We start from the raw sequence: 14,503 nt of genomic DNA, 5'->3' as shown, positions 1-14,503 counted from the left end.
TGCAGATCGATCGTCCCACCGGGACATCTCAATGCGAACAGGCGTGGCGAGGACGGTAGCTACAGCGGGATGTAGATGGTCGGTAAACCTACGTCACGACCCCTACCCCGGCATTTGGAGGTTGGACCCACCTAAGCACTACTTTTCGGTGGTACGACATGCTAGCGCAGGAAGACAGCGAATCTTCCGCAATTGCCATTTCACCACCTAGCACATCTTCACCTATGGTCGCATATCCCTATCCACACAGATGACCAGCGGTCTGATGCGGCGCTTCTCCACGTTTGCCCGCACGCAACTCCCCACTAGGACAGCGAGATCGCTCACTGCGCCCCGGCTGCTGGGGCTCAAGCAGTACAAGAGGACCCTCAGCGACGCCGGCGCGAGACAGGCATCCGTGTCGAGGCACTGGTTCACTAGCTCTTCGCCATGCTCCCATCCGGAATCCGATGAGCGCGAGAAGGCGCGTTCGAATGAGCGCAACTTGAAACTAGGAAACAGTAGGCGGCACCTGCTACATGTAGGATTAGAAGGCTGACACGATTACAGCAATCCGAGTACTCCACGATCGCCTACCCACGCTCTTAATATCGCCCCTACCGCAAGACATACTTTCCCCGCAGATTAGTCTTCAACTGTTCCCCTCGACGCACCCGCACCTACCCACCGTTAGTGGGAGGATTTCATACGCGGCAGCATTATGGACTGCACCGGTCGCATGGGGCCAAGTCCCCGTACTGGGCAATGTAAAGCTCAAGATATTGTCTGAGCGCATGGTCAAGAATGGAGGATCAACCACAAGCAACGTACGCAACGAGAAGCTCATAGTCCGGTGGCAGACATGCAGATCGGAGAAGGAGAACGGCCAGGTCAGCGACGTAGTCGAAAAGATTACGAGCATTGTCGCAGGATCCAAGAGGCCGCACCAGGAATTCACTGGGCTGTTCAAGTTCGAGTTCGACGAAGAGGGGCGCATCTTGAATCACATCATCGAGCACACGGAAGAGGGCCAGCACTGGGACAGGACGGCCAAGGTTATCAGTGTCACTGACTGGCTGCTGGGACGGGCGTGGGGGAGGCGTGAGGAAGTGAGCCCTAGTCTGGCTTTTGTCAAGTGCTGGAGAGAGAAGAACAGCCGGGGTCGTGGCGAGCGGCGATGAAGCGTCGGGGTACAGGCCCTTGACCACTCTATTGTACAAGACTTGTAATCACGAAGTAATGACAACACCCATCCTCACACAGCAGCGTCAATTTCACATGCGTATCCACTGCTGATGACGTGCGATTGGCCGAGGGCTTGGGTGAAATGCGGAGGCCGGCCATGTGCATGGAAATGAGTGGCAGGGCGGGATGGGATGCATCGACAGCGTGGCTGGGCCCGTGACAGCTGCTGTGTTTCCGCCCAATAGACGAGTTGTGAGCATCGACGCAGCACTAACGACTAACTCGCGCCTAGCATCACTAGGATCAAGCTTCCGGCGCATCTCCCCAAGGCCAACCCTCCACCAACATTGCTACCACCATCGCGCCCCCTTCACCCCCAAGGGCTTTCCATCGCTACTCGAGAGGTGTTTTTTCGCGTGTAGCCGCCGGCCGCTAGCCCTGCAGCAGTCCACCGCCCGGCCGCCCAAAGCTTCCCCGCTCCATTACACGACAGCGCCGGGAGCTTCAGCCTCATCCACCCAGGCAGAAGCCTAACAACCACGAGCGCCGTCCACGGAGCCCACACAGCCATGGCGGACCTCGCACAGAGCGGCGAATTGAGTGCGTGCTGACACATACACCTGCCCACGTCCCAGCTAACGAGGCGCAGACCAGCCCGTCCTCAACCTGACGCCCGAGGAGAAGCGCGTCTTCCAGTTCCTCTTCCAGCAAGCCGACACGGAGAAGCTGGGCGTCATAACAGGCGAGATTGCCGTCAAGTTCTTCGAGCGCACCAAGCTGGCACCCGCTGTCCTGGGCGAGATATGGCAGATTGCAGACACGGAGAACCGCGGTCTCCTGACCATGGCCGGCTTCTGCCAGGTCCTGCGACTCATCGGACACTACCAGGCCGGCAGAGACCCCGCCCCAGAGCTGGCCTTTAGACGTATGACCTCAATGGCCCGTAGCATAGCCATGCGCTGACACTGCCGCAGCTGCGCCCCTGCCCAAGTTCGAGGGCTTGAACATCCCATCCGCTCCTCCCGCCGCCCCGAGCTTCTCTCCACAACCCACCGGTTCGATACAACCTCAGATGAGCGGCAACGGCCCCATCCGCGTGCCTCCGCTAGTACCTGCCAAGGCTGCTGAATACGCAGGCCTCTTCGAGAAGTCTGGGGCCGTCAATGGCGTGCTCTCTGGTATGTGTCTTGATACTCGACTAGTGCGACTCTAACATTCCCAGGCGAGAATGCAAAGGAGATCTTCGAGAAAGCGCGGTTACCCAACGAAGTCCTCGGTCGCATCTGGAATCTCTCCGACACGGAGCAGCGCGGCGCTTTGAACGTCACCGAATTCATCATTGCCATGCACATGCTCGCTTCCTACCGAACTGGCAACATGAAGGCCCTCCCGACCGCCCTGCCCCCAGGCCTGTACGAAGCCGCCTCGCGACGGGGACAACTCCCACCTCCATCAGGCCGACCAGATCAATCCATGTCCATCCCGCGCCAGTTCAGCGGTCAGCAAAACCAGCCGCGGCAATCGAGTCCCCTTGGACGAACGCCATTTGGAGCACCGGCTCCAGCACCCCAACCGACCGGCAGCGATTGGCTCATCAGCCCACAAGAGAAGGCGTCTTACGACAACCTCTTCAAGACCGTCGATACCATGGGCCGCGGTTTTATTACTGGAGACCAGGCAGTACGCTTCTTCAGCGACTCCGGGCTACCCGAAGATGTCCTCGCAGGAATATGGGACCTCGCAGACATCAATTCGGAAGGTCAGCTGTCCAAGGACGAATTTGCAGTCGCAATGTACCTCATCCGTCAACAACGGAAGGGAGACCAGCTTCCAGCAACGCTTCCACCCAGCCTGATCCCCCCGAGCCTACGCACAGCCGCCAACCAAGCAGTACCGGTAGCTGCTCCTCAGCCAGCGCCACCCGTTCCTCGCGCCGTCAAATCAGCTGCAGATGATCTCTTCGGACTCGACGCCTTCACAGCACCGGCTCCTGCTCCTCAGCAACCGCAATCGACAGGCGGCTCGGCTACCTTCAGCAAGCCATTCGAGGCTGATCCTTTCGGAAGCAAGCCAACTTCGCCCACGTCTCCTCACCCATTCCAGCCTCAACCGCGAAACCCCGCTTCCACCTTCAAGCCGTTCATGCCTAGTTCTTCATTCGGTCAGACTCTTACCGCGCATTCTACAGGCCAATCGGGTACTTCTGGCGTGCCACAGCACTCCACACCATCCGCAATGGACGATTTGCTGGGTGGAGAGGATGTTGCTGAGATCAACAAGAAGCTGACGCAAGACTCGACTGACCTGGCCAACATGTCTAACCAGATGACCACTCTCCGAAACCAGATGCAGGAAGTTCAGAACAAGAAGACTGCGACCGAGGGCGATCTCAACAGTGTGAACACCCAAAAGCGCGATCTCGAGCTGCGCCTCTCGCAGTTCAAGACCCAGTACGACCAGGAAGTCAAGGCTGTCAAGGCGCTAGAGGACCGACTGGCTGCCTCTCGAAACGAGACGCGCAAGCTGCAACAGGACCTTGCTATGATCGAGGGCTCTTACCAGGATCTCCAGAATCAGCACCGCCAGGTAGGAGGCCAACTTGAGGCTGACCAACGCGAGAACAACAGCTTGAAAGAACGCATCCGCCAGCTCAACACCGAGATTGGACAGCTGCGTCCTCAGCTTGACAAGATGAGGAACGATGCCCGACAGCAGAAGGGCATGGTCGCTATCAACAAGAAGCAGCTTGCTACCAATGAGGGAGAACGCGACAAGATCAGGAACGAAATGAACGACTTGACCAAGTCGCAGGAAGAGGGCACACGCAGTCCGCAGGCCCAGACCCCCGCCGTCGCCGTAAGCCCCGCAGCGTCCACTACAAGCCAGAGCACGAACCCATTCTTCCGCAAGTCGCCCCAACCCGTTGCGGAGAACACCATGTCGCCATCTGGATTCGCACGTGAAGGCCCGCACAAGGACTTTGACAGCGTTTTTGGCAGCTTCGGCACTCCTCAAAGCACAGCACCTCCCGTCTCTTTCCGTCCCGAAAACCAGAGCCAAGGTCCCAGCTTCTCTGTTCCATCCGGCCAATCAGTGCGCTCTTCCGAAGGACCTGACGTTCCCACACCGTCTACCTCACCCCCTCTGTCTTCTTACCAGGAATCTCCCCGCGCTGCAGACCCGCCAGCTCCCCCTGAGTCGCGTCAATTCGGCTCTTCATTCCTGCCTCTGAGGGAAGGTGGCCAGCGATCCGACTCATTCAGCTCTTCCGTGCGAGCTACTGCTCCTGCCAGCAGATACGGTGGCCCTGGCAACGAGACCCCTACGATCTCCCAGGCATCTCCTGCGAGCACACCAATAGCAGAGAAGCCCACGGTGGAGCGAACTGAAACTAACCGTACAGAAACCGACAACTTTAACCCTTCTCTATTCAACCGTAACTTCTCATCAGCATCTCCTGTAGCCAGTATCACCAGTGACACTCAGCGCTCAACCAGAGCTGAGGACCGTAAGGATGCCTTCTCTAACTTCGGAGCACCTTCAGCTGGTGTTGACATTCCTGGTGCCTTCCCACGTGAGGCCGCTACCCCTCTTCAACAGAACCAAACTGGAGAGAGCAGTCTGAGCGCCCCCAACAGGAACATCAACCGCGCCGACCCCTTCGGCAGCAAGTCTGGTGAACAACCTCGTGGAGGCAAGGATGATTTCGATGCGGCATTCGCTGGCTTCGGCCCAAGTCGTCAGAATACTGCTACTGCATCCACCACAAGCGCACCCGCGGATAACTCCAACAGGTTCAACAAGGAGTTCCCTCCGATCGAAGACCTCGCTCACGACGATGACAGCGACAGTAACGATGAGCGCGGATTCGATGACAACTTCACATCCGCGTCGCCAAACCAGAAGCGTACTAGCACAGGACAAGAGCAGCGCTCTCAGCAACAGCAGCGACCGGGTACTGCGTCAAGTGACGAGCTGTACAGAGCTCCGCCGCCAACTACCCGCTTGGACTCCAACATCGGTGGCTTGCCCTCTCCTAGCGCGCAGAAGTCCCCACCCACCTACGAGTCCAGTGTGAACCAGACCAGAAGTGGATCGAACCAATTCCCCCCTGAGTTTGGTGGTCTTCTTCCTGCTCGCGAAGACCCAACGTCACCAGGATCTCCTGACACCGCGCAAGGCCCGGAAAAGTCGTACAATCCTCCTGGCGGTCACGGAGCTGCTCTCTTTGGCGGTCCTTCCAAGTCTGCGACTACATCGCCCCCTCCTCTAGATACTCCATCATCGACCGTTCCATCCGATCAATACCACTCGGCAGTATCGTACGGTGCCAATGAGAATAACAAGGGCCCATCACCTTCCAACAACGTCCCCCAACTCGGCAAGTCTGCCTTCAACGATGACTTCGACGCCGGCTTTGATGATCTAGCAGATGCCAAGGAGGATGACCGGGCTGACGACGACTTCATGTTCTCTTCGCAGAACCGTGAAGGTCTCGACGAGTTCAACCCAGTGTTTGACTCGCCAGCTGCCTCCAAGTCAAACACCATGGCTTCTCAGCAGACTCCCACCGGCAAGCCTCGTGGTGATGACAGCTTCAGTGACTTTGAACACCTGTCGCAGACCTTTGGAGGACAACCCCAGCAGCCTCAACCCGCTGCCTCGTCCCAGGACTGGGATGCCATCTTCTCCAACCTCGAGTCGTCGCAGACCGACAAGGGCTCGCACTCGCAGCAAGCATCCACTGACTTTGGCAAGTCCGTCTTTGACACTCTCGACAATGAGGAGGCTGCTGCTTCTTCATCCAAGTCTCAGGGGTTGTCGCCTCAAATGCCCTCGCTCGGTCGTGCAATCAGCACTGGAACCGAGCATGACGACCCTATCCTCAAGAAGCTGACTGGTATGGGCTATGGACGTAACGACGCCTTGTCTGCGCTCGAGAAGTACGACTACGACATCAACAAGGTAAGCAATGCAATCATGCTCTATATGAGAGGGAGCTCAAACTGACAATTCCCAATAGGCCGCCGACCACCTGGCTTCCGGAGGAAACTAAACACTCCAATCATTTCCACTCCAAACCACCACACACACTCACGCACCCCGGATCGCTCTTTTGTATGAGTACACATGTTTAGCATGGCTTTGTCACAACAAACTTTTCATACCCTTGGAGCGTTGGACCTGTCCCTCTCCCTTTTTTCCACTGTGGCTGCGACGCACGCCCTTTCCTTTGTTCACGCTTACTCTTCTTGTACTAAAGCTTTCACTTGAGACGGAGGCTTTTGGGCCAGTCTTGGTGCTGGCTGTGTAGTAGGGAGGATTGGGTCTGAGCGACTGCTGCGTTTTGTGCACATGGTTAGTTACTTAATCTAATTCGTTCTTTGGTTGATCGATGGGATGTTGTCTGCTTGTGCTTCCGTAAATGTGTATTTTGATGTTGATTAGAGCTTTGTAGCCCGCTCAAATAATATCCTGCCGTGTGGCATAGCTACATGAAGTCTCCATACTGCAAATCCCGTGATTCGTATCGTGATCTCTGTTTCTGGAGTCCGAAAGTGCCTTCACAGTCGCCGCTGTGCCAAAAGTGATCAAGATCGCCTGATTCCTGCCATCGGGTTTTCAGCGCTTCGCGCACCTTGAGCTTGGTTTCCATGTCTAGGGTCTGGTCCCGATTGAACAAGAATTCCGCGTCGTGGCTCTCGTTTTCTGGTCCTTCTTCTTCTTCTTCGTCGCTTTCTTCATCTGTTACCTCCTCGTCTTCCTCGCTGTCTTCGTTCGTGTCTTGCTCATTCTTGTCGCTTGCAACATTAGGCGGACGGAGAACGTAATGCCGGGCAGAGTCCCCATCTGCATCCTCTTCTTTCTCCTATCACTCATTAGCCCCACTCGTGCAGACACTCGCGTGATAATTAGCATTTGCCACTCCCCTTCCGTCATGCTGAAGAATCGACAAGGCGGCCCCCACTGGTCTTTCACTCTTTCAGCAGATGTCAAATACCTGATTCCTACATCTTCAATTCTCTTTTGGCGTGGTGTACACCAGTCGTCTAGATTTGCCTGGAACACCCTGACCGACTCCCCCCTATGTATGAGATCATACACGGGCCGTCTGATCGACTCGAGGATATTGAGCATAATTCGCTCATCTTCCATGTCGTAGGGATGACGATATCGATACCCACCAAATTTGATAGTTCCAATCTGGAAAGCGGTCTCGAGGCGGATGCAAATCTCGTGTTTGCGTTTCGTAGGTAGCAGCTGGAGGTCTTGGAGGTTTTTGTGAAGAGTCGCCACTTCGTCCTCGCTTTGCATTTCAGTTCCGGAGAAGTTGAGTACCAGCGTGAACTTGCGGATAAACTGATGCGGCTTTATTCTGAGCTTGAAGGGATCGGCGCGGAACAGGTTGCTCATCTCCTGGGCAGACGTGATGTAGAAACTGTTGATACTGTAGTAAGTTTCTGTAAGCTCTTGGGCTGCGTGCACTCCAAAGTATGCTGGATCCATAGCCCAGCATTTAGGTTGCATGTGGAGACTTTCACCGCAGATGTCGAGTGCTTCAATACCCTCGCCCCATTGCGAGTCTAACCAGCCAATGCGTATGCTCTTGCCGCATACGACACGCCACCATACTCCGCTATATTCCGGTGTAGTTTGAGGCTGAGCTGTCGGGCCGACGATGTAGGCGTATACCATGTTTCGAAGCTCCTTTGGTAAGACAGCGTGGAATTCGCTAGCTAGTTCGCGACATGATTTTCGCGCAGCAGTTGCGACTTCTACTGCTCTTTGGCGTTCCAAAGGGGAGGCATTGTATCTATATGTGGCTGTCGATTAGCAGAGATATTGATTCCAGTGGAAGTGAGGGACTGTACATTGGTATCGAGTCGATCTGTTCGTTGAACTTGCATCTCACAAAACCCTTGGCTCTTTCGGCTTCGGCATGGAGACGGATGATTTCAGGGTCGAGGTGCACCATAGTTGAGGGATGTGAGACGGACGTGTTGAAGGACACCAGAGGATTACGGAAAAGAGAGGGTATGTATGTCCGCGGCACAATGCTCCGCCCTCGCAGCACCCTTACATGGAAGGTCCAATCAGCTACTGTACCTCGAAGAACGTGCATAGACGCTCGCGCCTGCATTGCATTGCATTCTATTGCTCTACCACACAAATGCAATCGTGGAGTCTTTCATGATAAGAAGTTCGATTAAAATGATACCAAATCCCCATCAACCCATCAAACAACAAACGTGCACATCATACGCTTATACATGCAACATCGTCCCACTCAACACTTATACACCCTAAATCTTCATGTCATTAAACCTTCGAAACACCAACAGCAACAGATTCGGTTCTCACAGCAGCATCAACTTTCTCTTCATAGCGATCAAAAGCAGCAGTCCCTTGGATATGGCTGTCCTCAAACACATCGACAGTCGTGCTTGCAAACTTGCGCGCGCTGACGCGCTTCTCGAAGAGGAGATCAAGTTCAGCGAAAGAGCGGCCCTTGGGTTCGGGTAGGCGGAAGTAGGTGTAGATGATACTTAGGAAGCAGGAGCCGGCCCAGAAGAATCCGGCGTAGTTGCCCCTGGGGTGTGGTTAGCAGAGGGAAGAAGGAGAGGAAGGGAGAGAGGGAGGGTCGTACCAGTTCCAGGCTCCGGGGTTGAGCATGTAGGGTGTGAGGACGGAGGTGATGATTCCGATTACGTTGTAGAGGTTGCGGCCGAGTACCACGGTCTTGATTGCGAGGCGGCGGGTGGAGAGCTCAGCAACGAGGGAGTAGCATACGGTGCCGACGGTCAACTGGTAGAACATAGCCCAAACAATCATCATAGCTCCGGTAGCCATGGCGCCCTTCTCACGTTGAGAGGCCGGTACCAGGCCAAGGAAACCCATGACGAAGAGCATAACGCATAGTCCACAGAGACCACCTAGGTAGAGTGTTCGGCGTCCGAACCCGACTTTCATGAGGTACCAAGCGCCAAAGACACCGGCCATGTTAATACCGTACTGACCCATTGCGAAGTCATACGAAGTCGATGCGGGTAGACCGGCCTGTTGGAGGAAGTAGGAAGAGTAACCCGAGAAAGCGTTTCCACTCAAGTTCTGCATCGCCCAGGCCATGCAGACAATCTCCGTACGACGCAAATCAGTACCCTTGAAGCAGTCCCAGTAGCTGGCTCCCTGGGTGATCTTCTCTTCGAGGGCGGTGGTGTGCACCATCATGGCCACCGTTTCGTCGGCATCGAAATCAGTTTCTCGGTCCAAGCTGGTGAGTCGAAGCAGGGATTTCTTCGCGTCTTCGATTCTTCCTTTACGGACTAGCCACCATGGCGACTCGGGCGCTAGGAAGACACCGATGATGAGAGGGACGGGCCACATCCATTGGAGGGCGTAGGGGATGCGGTATGACCATTCGTCATCACGGTCGACCATGGAGCGGATGACACCGATACCGATGACTTGACCAAGACCCCAGCAGAAGTTGACGTAGGTGGTTACTAACTGATGTGAGCTTGTGTATGTGAAAGTAGAGCTTGATAAACTTACAGTATCCGCGCAGAGCAACAGGGCAGACCTCGCAAGCGTATGTGATAGTAAGTGTCTGGAAGACACCCCAGGGGATACCACAGAGAATCTCCGCAATCAGCAAGTGCACCACCGTCTGAGCCGTGAAGAAGATGGTGGTGAACCCAATGATCAGAAGCAAGCAACCCATGACAGTGTAGCGGTATCCGATAGCCTCACTGATCCACCCATTGAGGAAAAGACCAATGATCTCGCCCACAATGACTCCGTTCGACAGTCCAGCTTGCCATGGCGCAGGAATTTCCCAAGACCCGTCCGGAAGCTGCTCGCCATACTTTTGCTTGAACTGCGGGAATCCGAAGAAGTTGTTCAGCAGGCAGACATCGTAGCCTTCCATGACGATACACGTGCTGATAAGGACAGACCATCCAATCGCCTTGGGATAGAGTTTGATACCCTGCATCAGCGTCATCTTGCGTTCGTTGTCCGTGGCAAGCCGCGCATCGTCAACAAGCTTGTTAGCAGCGCGCTTGTGATCGGACTCCTCATTCTCTCCATAATGCTCGAACGGGGGCGCGGCAGTAGGCTGAATATCCTTCTCTTCCGCCATGACTGCTCTCTTCCGTGAACTCTCCTTGCAAACCAGAGAAATTCGGGCCGATGTCGATCCGGCCAGGGCTGGGCTGCTTTGGGAACGATAGTGGGGTGCTGCAACGCTGCTCCACACACTCTCGAACCAGGACAAAAGTAAAGAGAAATCCGGGGAAACTGCTACCGTGACATTGGGTGGTAGGACATGAGGCGGTCTTTAAGCATAAAATTTTGCGGGGTCTAGCATGGCTTTCGGGTAAGCGTGGTTGTAGCGGCGAACCATGCAAGCCAGGGTCTGGGTCGCGTGCAGACAGGTGGAGCTTTCATCTCCTGCGGCCGTGCGCGGACGTGATTGGGTCGTCCCATATGCGACCTTCTTGCTATGGGTTAGGAAGACAGAGACGGATGCTGGTGGCTCGGGTAATTCTTCGTTCACATGGTCTCGTGGCACGCCTGGTGCATGCCCAGCTGGCCTGTCCTTGGCCAGAGCGTGGGTGTTCACGATCGGAGCGGTGGCCGACAAGCTGACCGTTGAGCTGGAGTACTCGCGCATACCATGTGCATGGCTAGGTCAGCCACACCGAAAATCGGCAATAGCGACCGCGCCGTAGTGAATTGCTGATAGCTGTGATGTCGGAAGTTGTTGCCAGTGTACGCAAGAAATCGTACAAGTAAGCCCAAGAAGGAGTTTGCCGAGGTAGCGCCTTCGGCTTTCACCCGTACCTGGCGGTGTAGTGTCAAACGGCATGTTGAACATTCTAGAAGCTGTGGAATGTATTGCATCTGCACCAAGATGGTATTTATCTAATTATGTTCCTTGTTTGTGTCTTTAAGCCCGTGTAAGCTACATCAAGTAGTCCTGTGTCCATTCGCGGGCTCCTCAATAGTGTCATCCTCCTCTACACCAGTAATTGCTTCCGCTTCTTCACTCCGCGGCTGTACTCGTCCGCCAAAGAATGCGAGAAGCAATAAATCATATGTCGCTTTCAAGCTACCAGCTGCAACAAAAGCGACCCAGAAATGATCGTTCCCAGCAAGTACACCAGTAAGACTTGGTCCACTGCTCTGGGATAGTGTCTTGAGTATATTGACTACGCCCATAACGGCAGTTCGCTCTTCTGGTAAGACCACAATCGAGAGAAAGGCTGATCGAGGGGCCTGATCCATAGAGTTGAGCACAGAGCGACCAACGAGCAGGCAGATGGTTAAAGCTAGTCCCGACGGTACAGGCAGTAGCGCGAGGAATATAGAAGAAGGCAGATGAGTGAAGACCATTGCTTGGATTAAGCCGAGACGTTTTGCTAGACTCGAGGCGAAGACATTTCCAAGTGTCGACACAAACCTGTATGTTCGTAAGTGTGTGGTTTAAGGCATACTTCGATCAGGTTGTGACTTACCATGTTGCAGACATGATGCCACCTAGCTTCCCTTTTGGTAGATCAAATTTACGTTCCATGTAGTAGTTGATCAAGCTAAAGGGGACCATCCCCGAGCCCAAAGAATCGAGGAAGAACAAGCTGCAGAGTTTGATAAGAACAATGCGACTCGACTTGGAGATTTTGCTTAGGGAATGCCAAAACTTCTTAGGCTTTTTGGGGGCTGCGTCTCGAGTTGCAGTATCTCGATTCTCTGTTTCGTCATTGTTCAGCAAAGGCTCGGTCTCAACTGATGCAGCAGACTTGTTCCGTTCATCGTTCCAGTCGCTGTGCTCGCATCTCTGGCTCAGGAACAGAGTCATCAGCGCCTTGACACACCCGACCCCAGTGTAAATCCAGAAGATGGCGCGATACGCATCCAGATCCGTCCAACCCTCGATAGCCTGCAGGTTGTCGACCGCAACACCACCAACTGCCAACCCCGTTGACGTGCCCAGTACAGCCAAGACGACATACCAAGTGTACACATCCGACCTCTTGTCCTCGGCTACCAGGTGCGCTAACGTCGACTCCTCCACAGCTCTGAACGGCCCGATCTCGTTCCCACTAGGACTGATGACACCGACGATGGCTGCTAGAAGCAAAGCCACATAGTTGCTTGTTGTTGCGAAAACAGCGCCGGATATTGCCATGGACACAGCTCCAAGGAGTAACGTTCGGCGCCGTCCTAGCGTATCCGCGACAAGTGTGAGGAGGAGGCTGATGACTACATCGCCGAGCAACGTCAACGACATGAAGAGTCCGATCTGTTCATCTGAGAATCCTTGCTCTTGGAAGAAGAGTGCGAGGATAAGTGCCACGCTCCCGTATGCAAACAGACGGATGTACCGTGCCAGAATGAGGATGTAGACGTCTTTTCCAGCATGCTTCATTGTCGCGAGTCCCAGTTCGCGGCCGAGCCATTGTGCCGCTTTGACAGGCGCATCACGAACAGACATGCTCCGAGGTTCGGGATAGGGTGGGTATTATGAACGTGGCGGAGTTGGTACACCTGGACTCTAAGACGTTAGGAAGGCCAGAAGTTTTGTAGAAGGAAAAAAGAAGAGAAGAGGCTCTGGTTATGATTGCTTTTCCGAAGCCATGACGGATCAGAGTGTTTAGTGCTGCCTGGAGGCCTGGGGCCTAGTCGAGTTTCGCGTCATACGTCAGCGCCTGCATTTTACCGGATGCGGGAAGGAGCGAAGGGTACTCGGCATACATACATGTCAAAGGGCGCATCAAGGGCGCAAATCAGTTGTCACAATGTGACGCAGAGATCTTAATAAGTAGGACGTTAGCATCGAAGCTGTTGTTGAATCTTATCCATCAGTCGTGTGGTGGCTGAGCTGGCGTCTTCACATCACTAAAGCGCATGTTTGTGTTCGTGGAACAAGCATCAAAGATCTAGGAGATGAAGTCTGATTGCCCATATTAAAGAACACCTGAGACACCGAAGGGAAGAGACCTAGTGGCCACCACAAATTGTAATGCAGACACCAGCACATCCCAGAAATCCAAACGAGAGCCCCCATTCTATGCGATCGGATGTCGCCATGCTAGCGCACAACTTCGGGATGGAAACGTGGAGATGGTGACGAATGGGAGACATGGCGGTCATGTATCAGTGAGCATTATCGTAGTACTGCACCAACCCTCGCATGGCGTAAAGGCGGGAGCTCAAACACCCACGCCGTGCATTGCTCATCCGTAGACACCGGTCCGTTCTCCGACACATAACAACTCTTCCTCTTTCTCTAGCAGCAACCACCGCCGGATCCGTTTTGGACACCCTGGCCCTGGCCGATGGGGACTGTGGGCTTGGTGTTGGCGGTTGTGGTACCCATGCGCTCCTTGATCTGGCGGGCCATGGTCAGGAAAGCTTGCTCGACGTTGGTGGCGCTCTTTGCGGAGGTCTCGAGGAAGGGGATGCCGAGGCTGTCTGCGAACTCCTGTTTGAGCTGTTAGATGGCGTGCGTGCTCTGGGGTTAGCGAGATGATGGTACCTTTGCTACGGTGTACTCGACAACCTTCTTGTCCGCCATATCGGACTTGTTGCCGACCAACAGCTTGTTGACGCCCTCGGTTGCGTATCGGTCAATCTCCTGCAGCCACTGCTTTACGTTGTTGAAAGAGTCCATGTCGGTGACATCGTAGACGACGCAGATGCCGTGGGCGCCGCGGTAGTACGAAGATGTGATGGTTCGGAAGCGCTCCTGGCCAGCGGTATCCCACTATGATGACTGTCAGCACTCACGCCCAGACGCTGCATTCTGCAGTGTACGCACAATCTGTAGCTTCACCGTCTTGCCATCGAGCTCGATTGTTCGGATTTTCTGGGGCTTGTTAGATTATCGCCGACCGGGGCTGCAGGTGCGCGGGACAACGCACAAAGTCGACACCGATGGTCGAGATGTAGCTCTCGGTGTATGTGTCGTCGGCGAAACGGAGGAGCAGGCACGACTTTCCGACACCAGAGTCACCGATGAGGAGGAGCTTAAAGAGGTAGTCGTATCTGTCGAAGCGAGCCGTCAGCGGGAGCCTTGCATGGCAAGACGGGCAGCACCAGGGCTGCTGTCGATGGCAAAAAGTAACTCTGCGGGTCTTCACGTTAGCACAGTCGCAACCCCAGATCTGGCGGCGCTTTCCCCCGGCCTGTGGCGGTGGGCGTCGCGCGGAGGTTACGTACCACTCAGGGTTCATGATGGCGGTGTTGCGGGTGTGGAAAGAGGGAAGAGACTAAGAGATGTAAGTTGGGGGTGGTCAGAGGCAGTCGTTGTGGGGTATCGCGGGTCGTCGAGGCG

At 54.8% G+C, this 14,503-nt stretch overlaps 6 protein-coding genes across 6 annotated transcripts; 2 read left to right on the top strand and 4 right to left on the bottom strand.

The window, feature by feature from the left end:
* Window positions 1-250: 250 nt before the first annotated feature.
* On the top strand, window positions 251-1,160 carry J4E90_008683 (uncharacterized protein; the record flags this gene model as incomplete). The annotated part of the gene is made up of 2 exons (XM_051438205.1): window positions 251-500; window positions 550-1,160. 2 exons carry the CDS (start codon window positions 251-253, stop codon window positions 1,158-1,160), a joined length of 861 nt encoding a protein of 286 aa, XP_051288204.1.
* A 573-nt stretch (window positions 1,161-1,733) lies between these two features.
* On the top strand, window positions 1,734-6,220 carry J4E90_008682 (uncharacterized protein; the record flags this gene model as incomplete). The annotated part of the gene is made up of 5 exons (XM_051438204.1): window positions 1,734-1,764; window positions 1,814-2,089; window positions 2,139-2,342; window positions 2,387-6,129; window positions 6,188-6,220. 5 exons carry the CDS (start codon window positions 1,734-1,736, stop codon window positions 6,218-6,220), a joined length of 4,287 nt encoding a protein of 1,428 aa, XP_051288203.1.
* Window positions 6,221-6,655: 435 nt separating this feature from the next.
* J4E90_008681 (uncharacterized protein) lies at window positions 6,656-7,044 on the bottom strand (the record flags this gene model as incomplete). The annotated part of the gene is made up of 2 exons (XM_051438203.1): window positions 6,656-7,014; window positions 7,041-7,044. 2 exons carry the CDS (start codon window positions 7,042-7,044, stop codon window positions 6,656-6,658), a joined length of 363 nt encoding a protein of 120 aa, XP_051288202.1.
* A 1,440-nt stretch (window positions 7,045-8,484) lies between these two features.
* J4E90_008680 (uncharacterized protein) lies at window positions 8,485-10,306 on the bottom strand (the record flags this gene model as incomplete). The annotated part of the gene is made up of 3 exons (XM_051438202.1): window positions 8,485-8,755; window positions 8,813-9,668; window positions 9,718-10,306. 3 exons carry the CDS (start codon window positions 10,304-10,306, stop codon window positions 8,485-8,487), a joined length of 1,716 nt encoding a protein of 571 aa, XP_051288201.1.
* An 830-nt stretch (window positions 10,307-11,136) lies between these two features.
* J4E90_008679 (uncharacterized protein) lies at window positions 11,137-12,661 on the bottom strand (the record flags this gene model as incomplete). Its single annotated transcript, XM_051438201.1, has 2 exons — window positions 11,137-11,629; window positions 11,685-12,661. 2 exons carry the CDS (start codon window positions 12,659-12,661, stop codon window positions 11,137-11,139), a joined length of 1,470 nt encoding a protein of 489 aa, XP_051288200.1.
* Window positions 12,662-13,687: 1,026 nt separating this feature from the next.
* Window positions 13,688-14,402, bottom strand: YPT1 (GTP-binding protein of the rab; the record flags this gene model as incomplete). Its single annotated transcript, XM_051438200.1, has 4 exons — window positions 13,688-13,933; window positions 13,988-14,035; window positions 14,091-14,241; window positions 14,389-14,402. 4 exons carry the CDS (start codon window positions 14,400-14,402, stop codon window positions 13,688-13,690), a joined length of 459 nt encoding a protein of 152 aa, XP_051288199.1.
* Window positions 14,403-14,503: the final 101 nt, after the last annotated feature.

The sequence above is a fragment of the Alternaria incomplexa genome, assembly GCF_024043165.1.
Source record: "Alternaria incomplexa strain BMP 0042 chromosome Unknown scaffold_13, whole genome shotgun sequence".
NCBI lineage: Eukaryota > Fungi > Ascomycota > Dothideomycetes > Pleosporales > Pleosporaceae > Alternaria > Alternaria incomplexa.
This window is presented reverse-complemented; position numbering and strand designations above follow the sequence as displayed.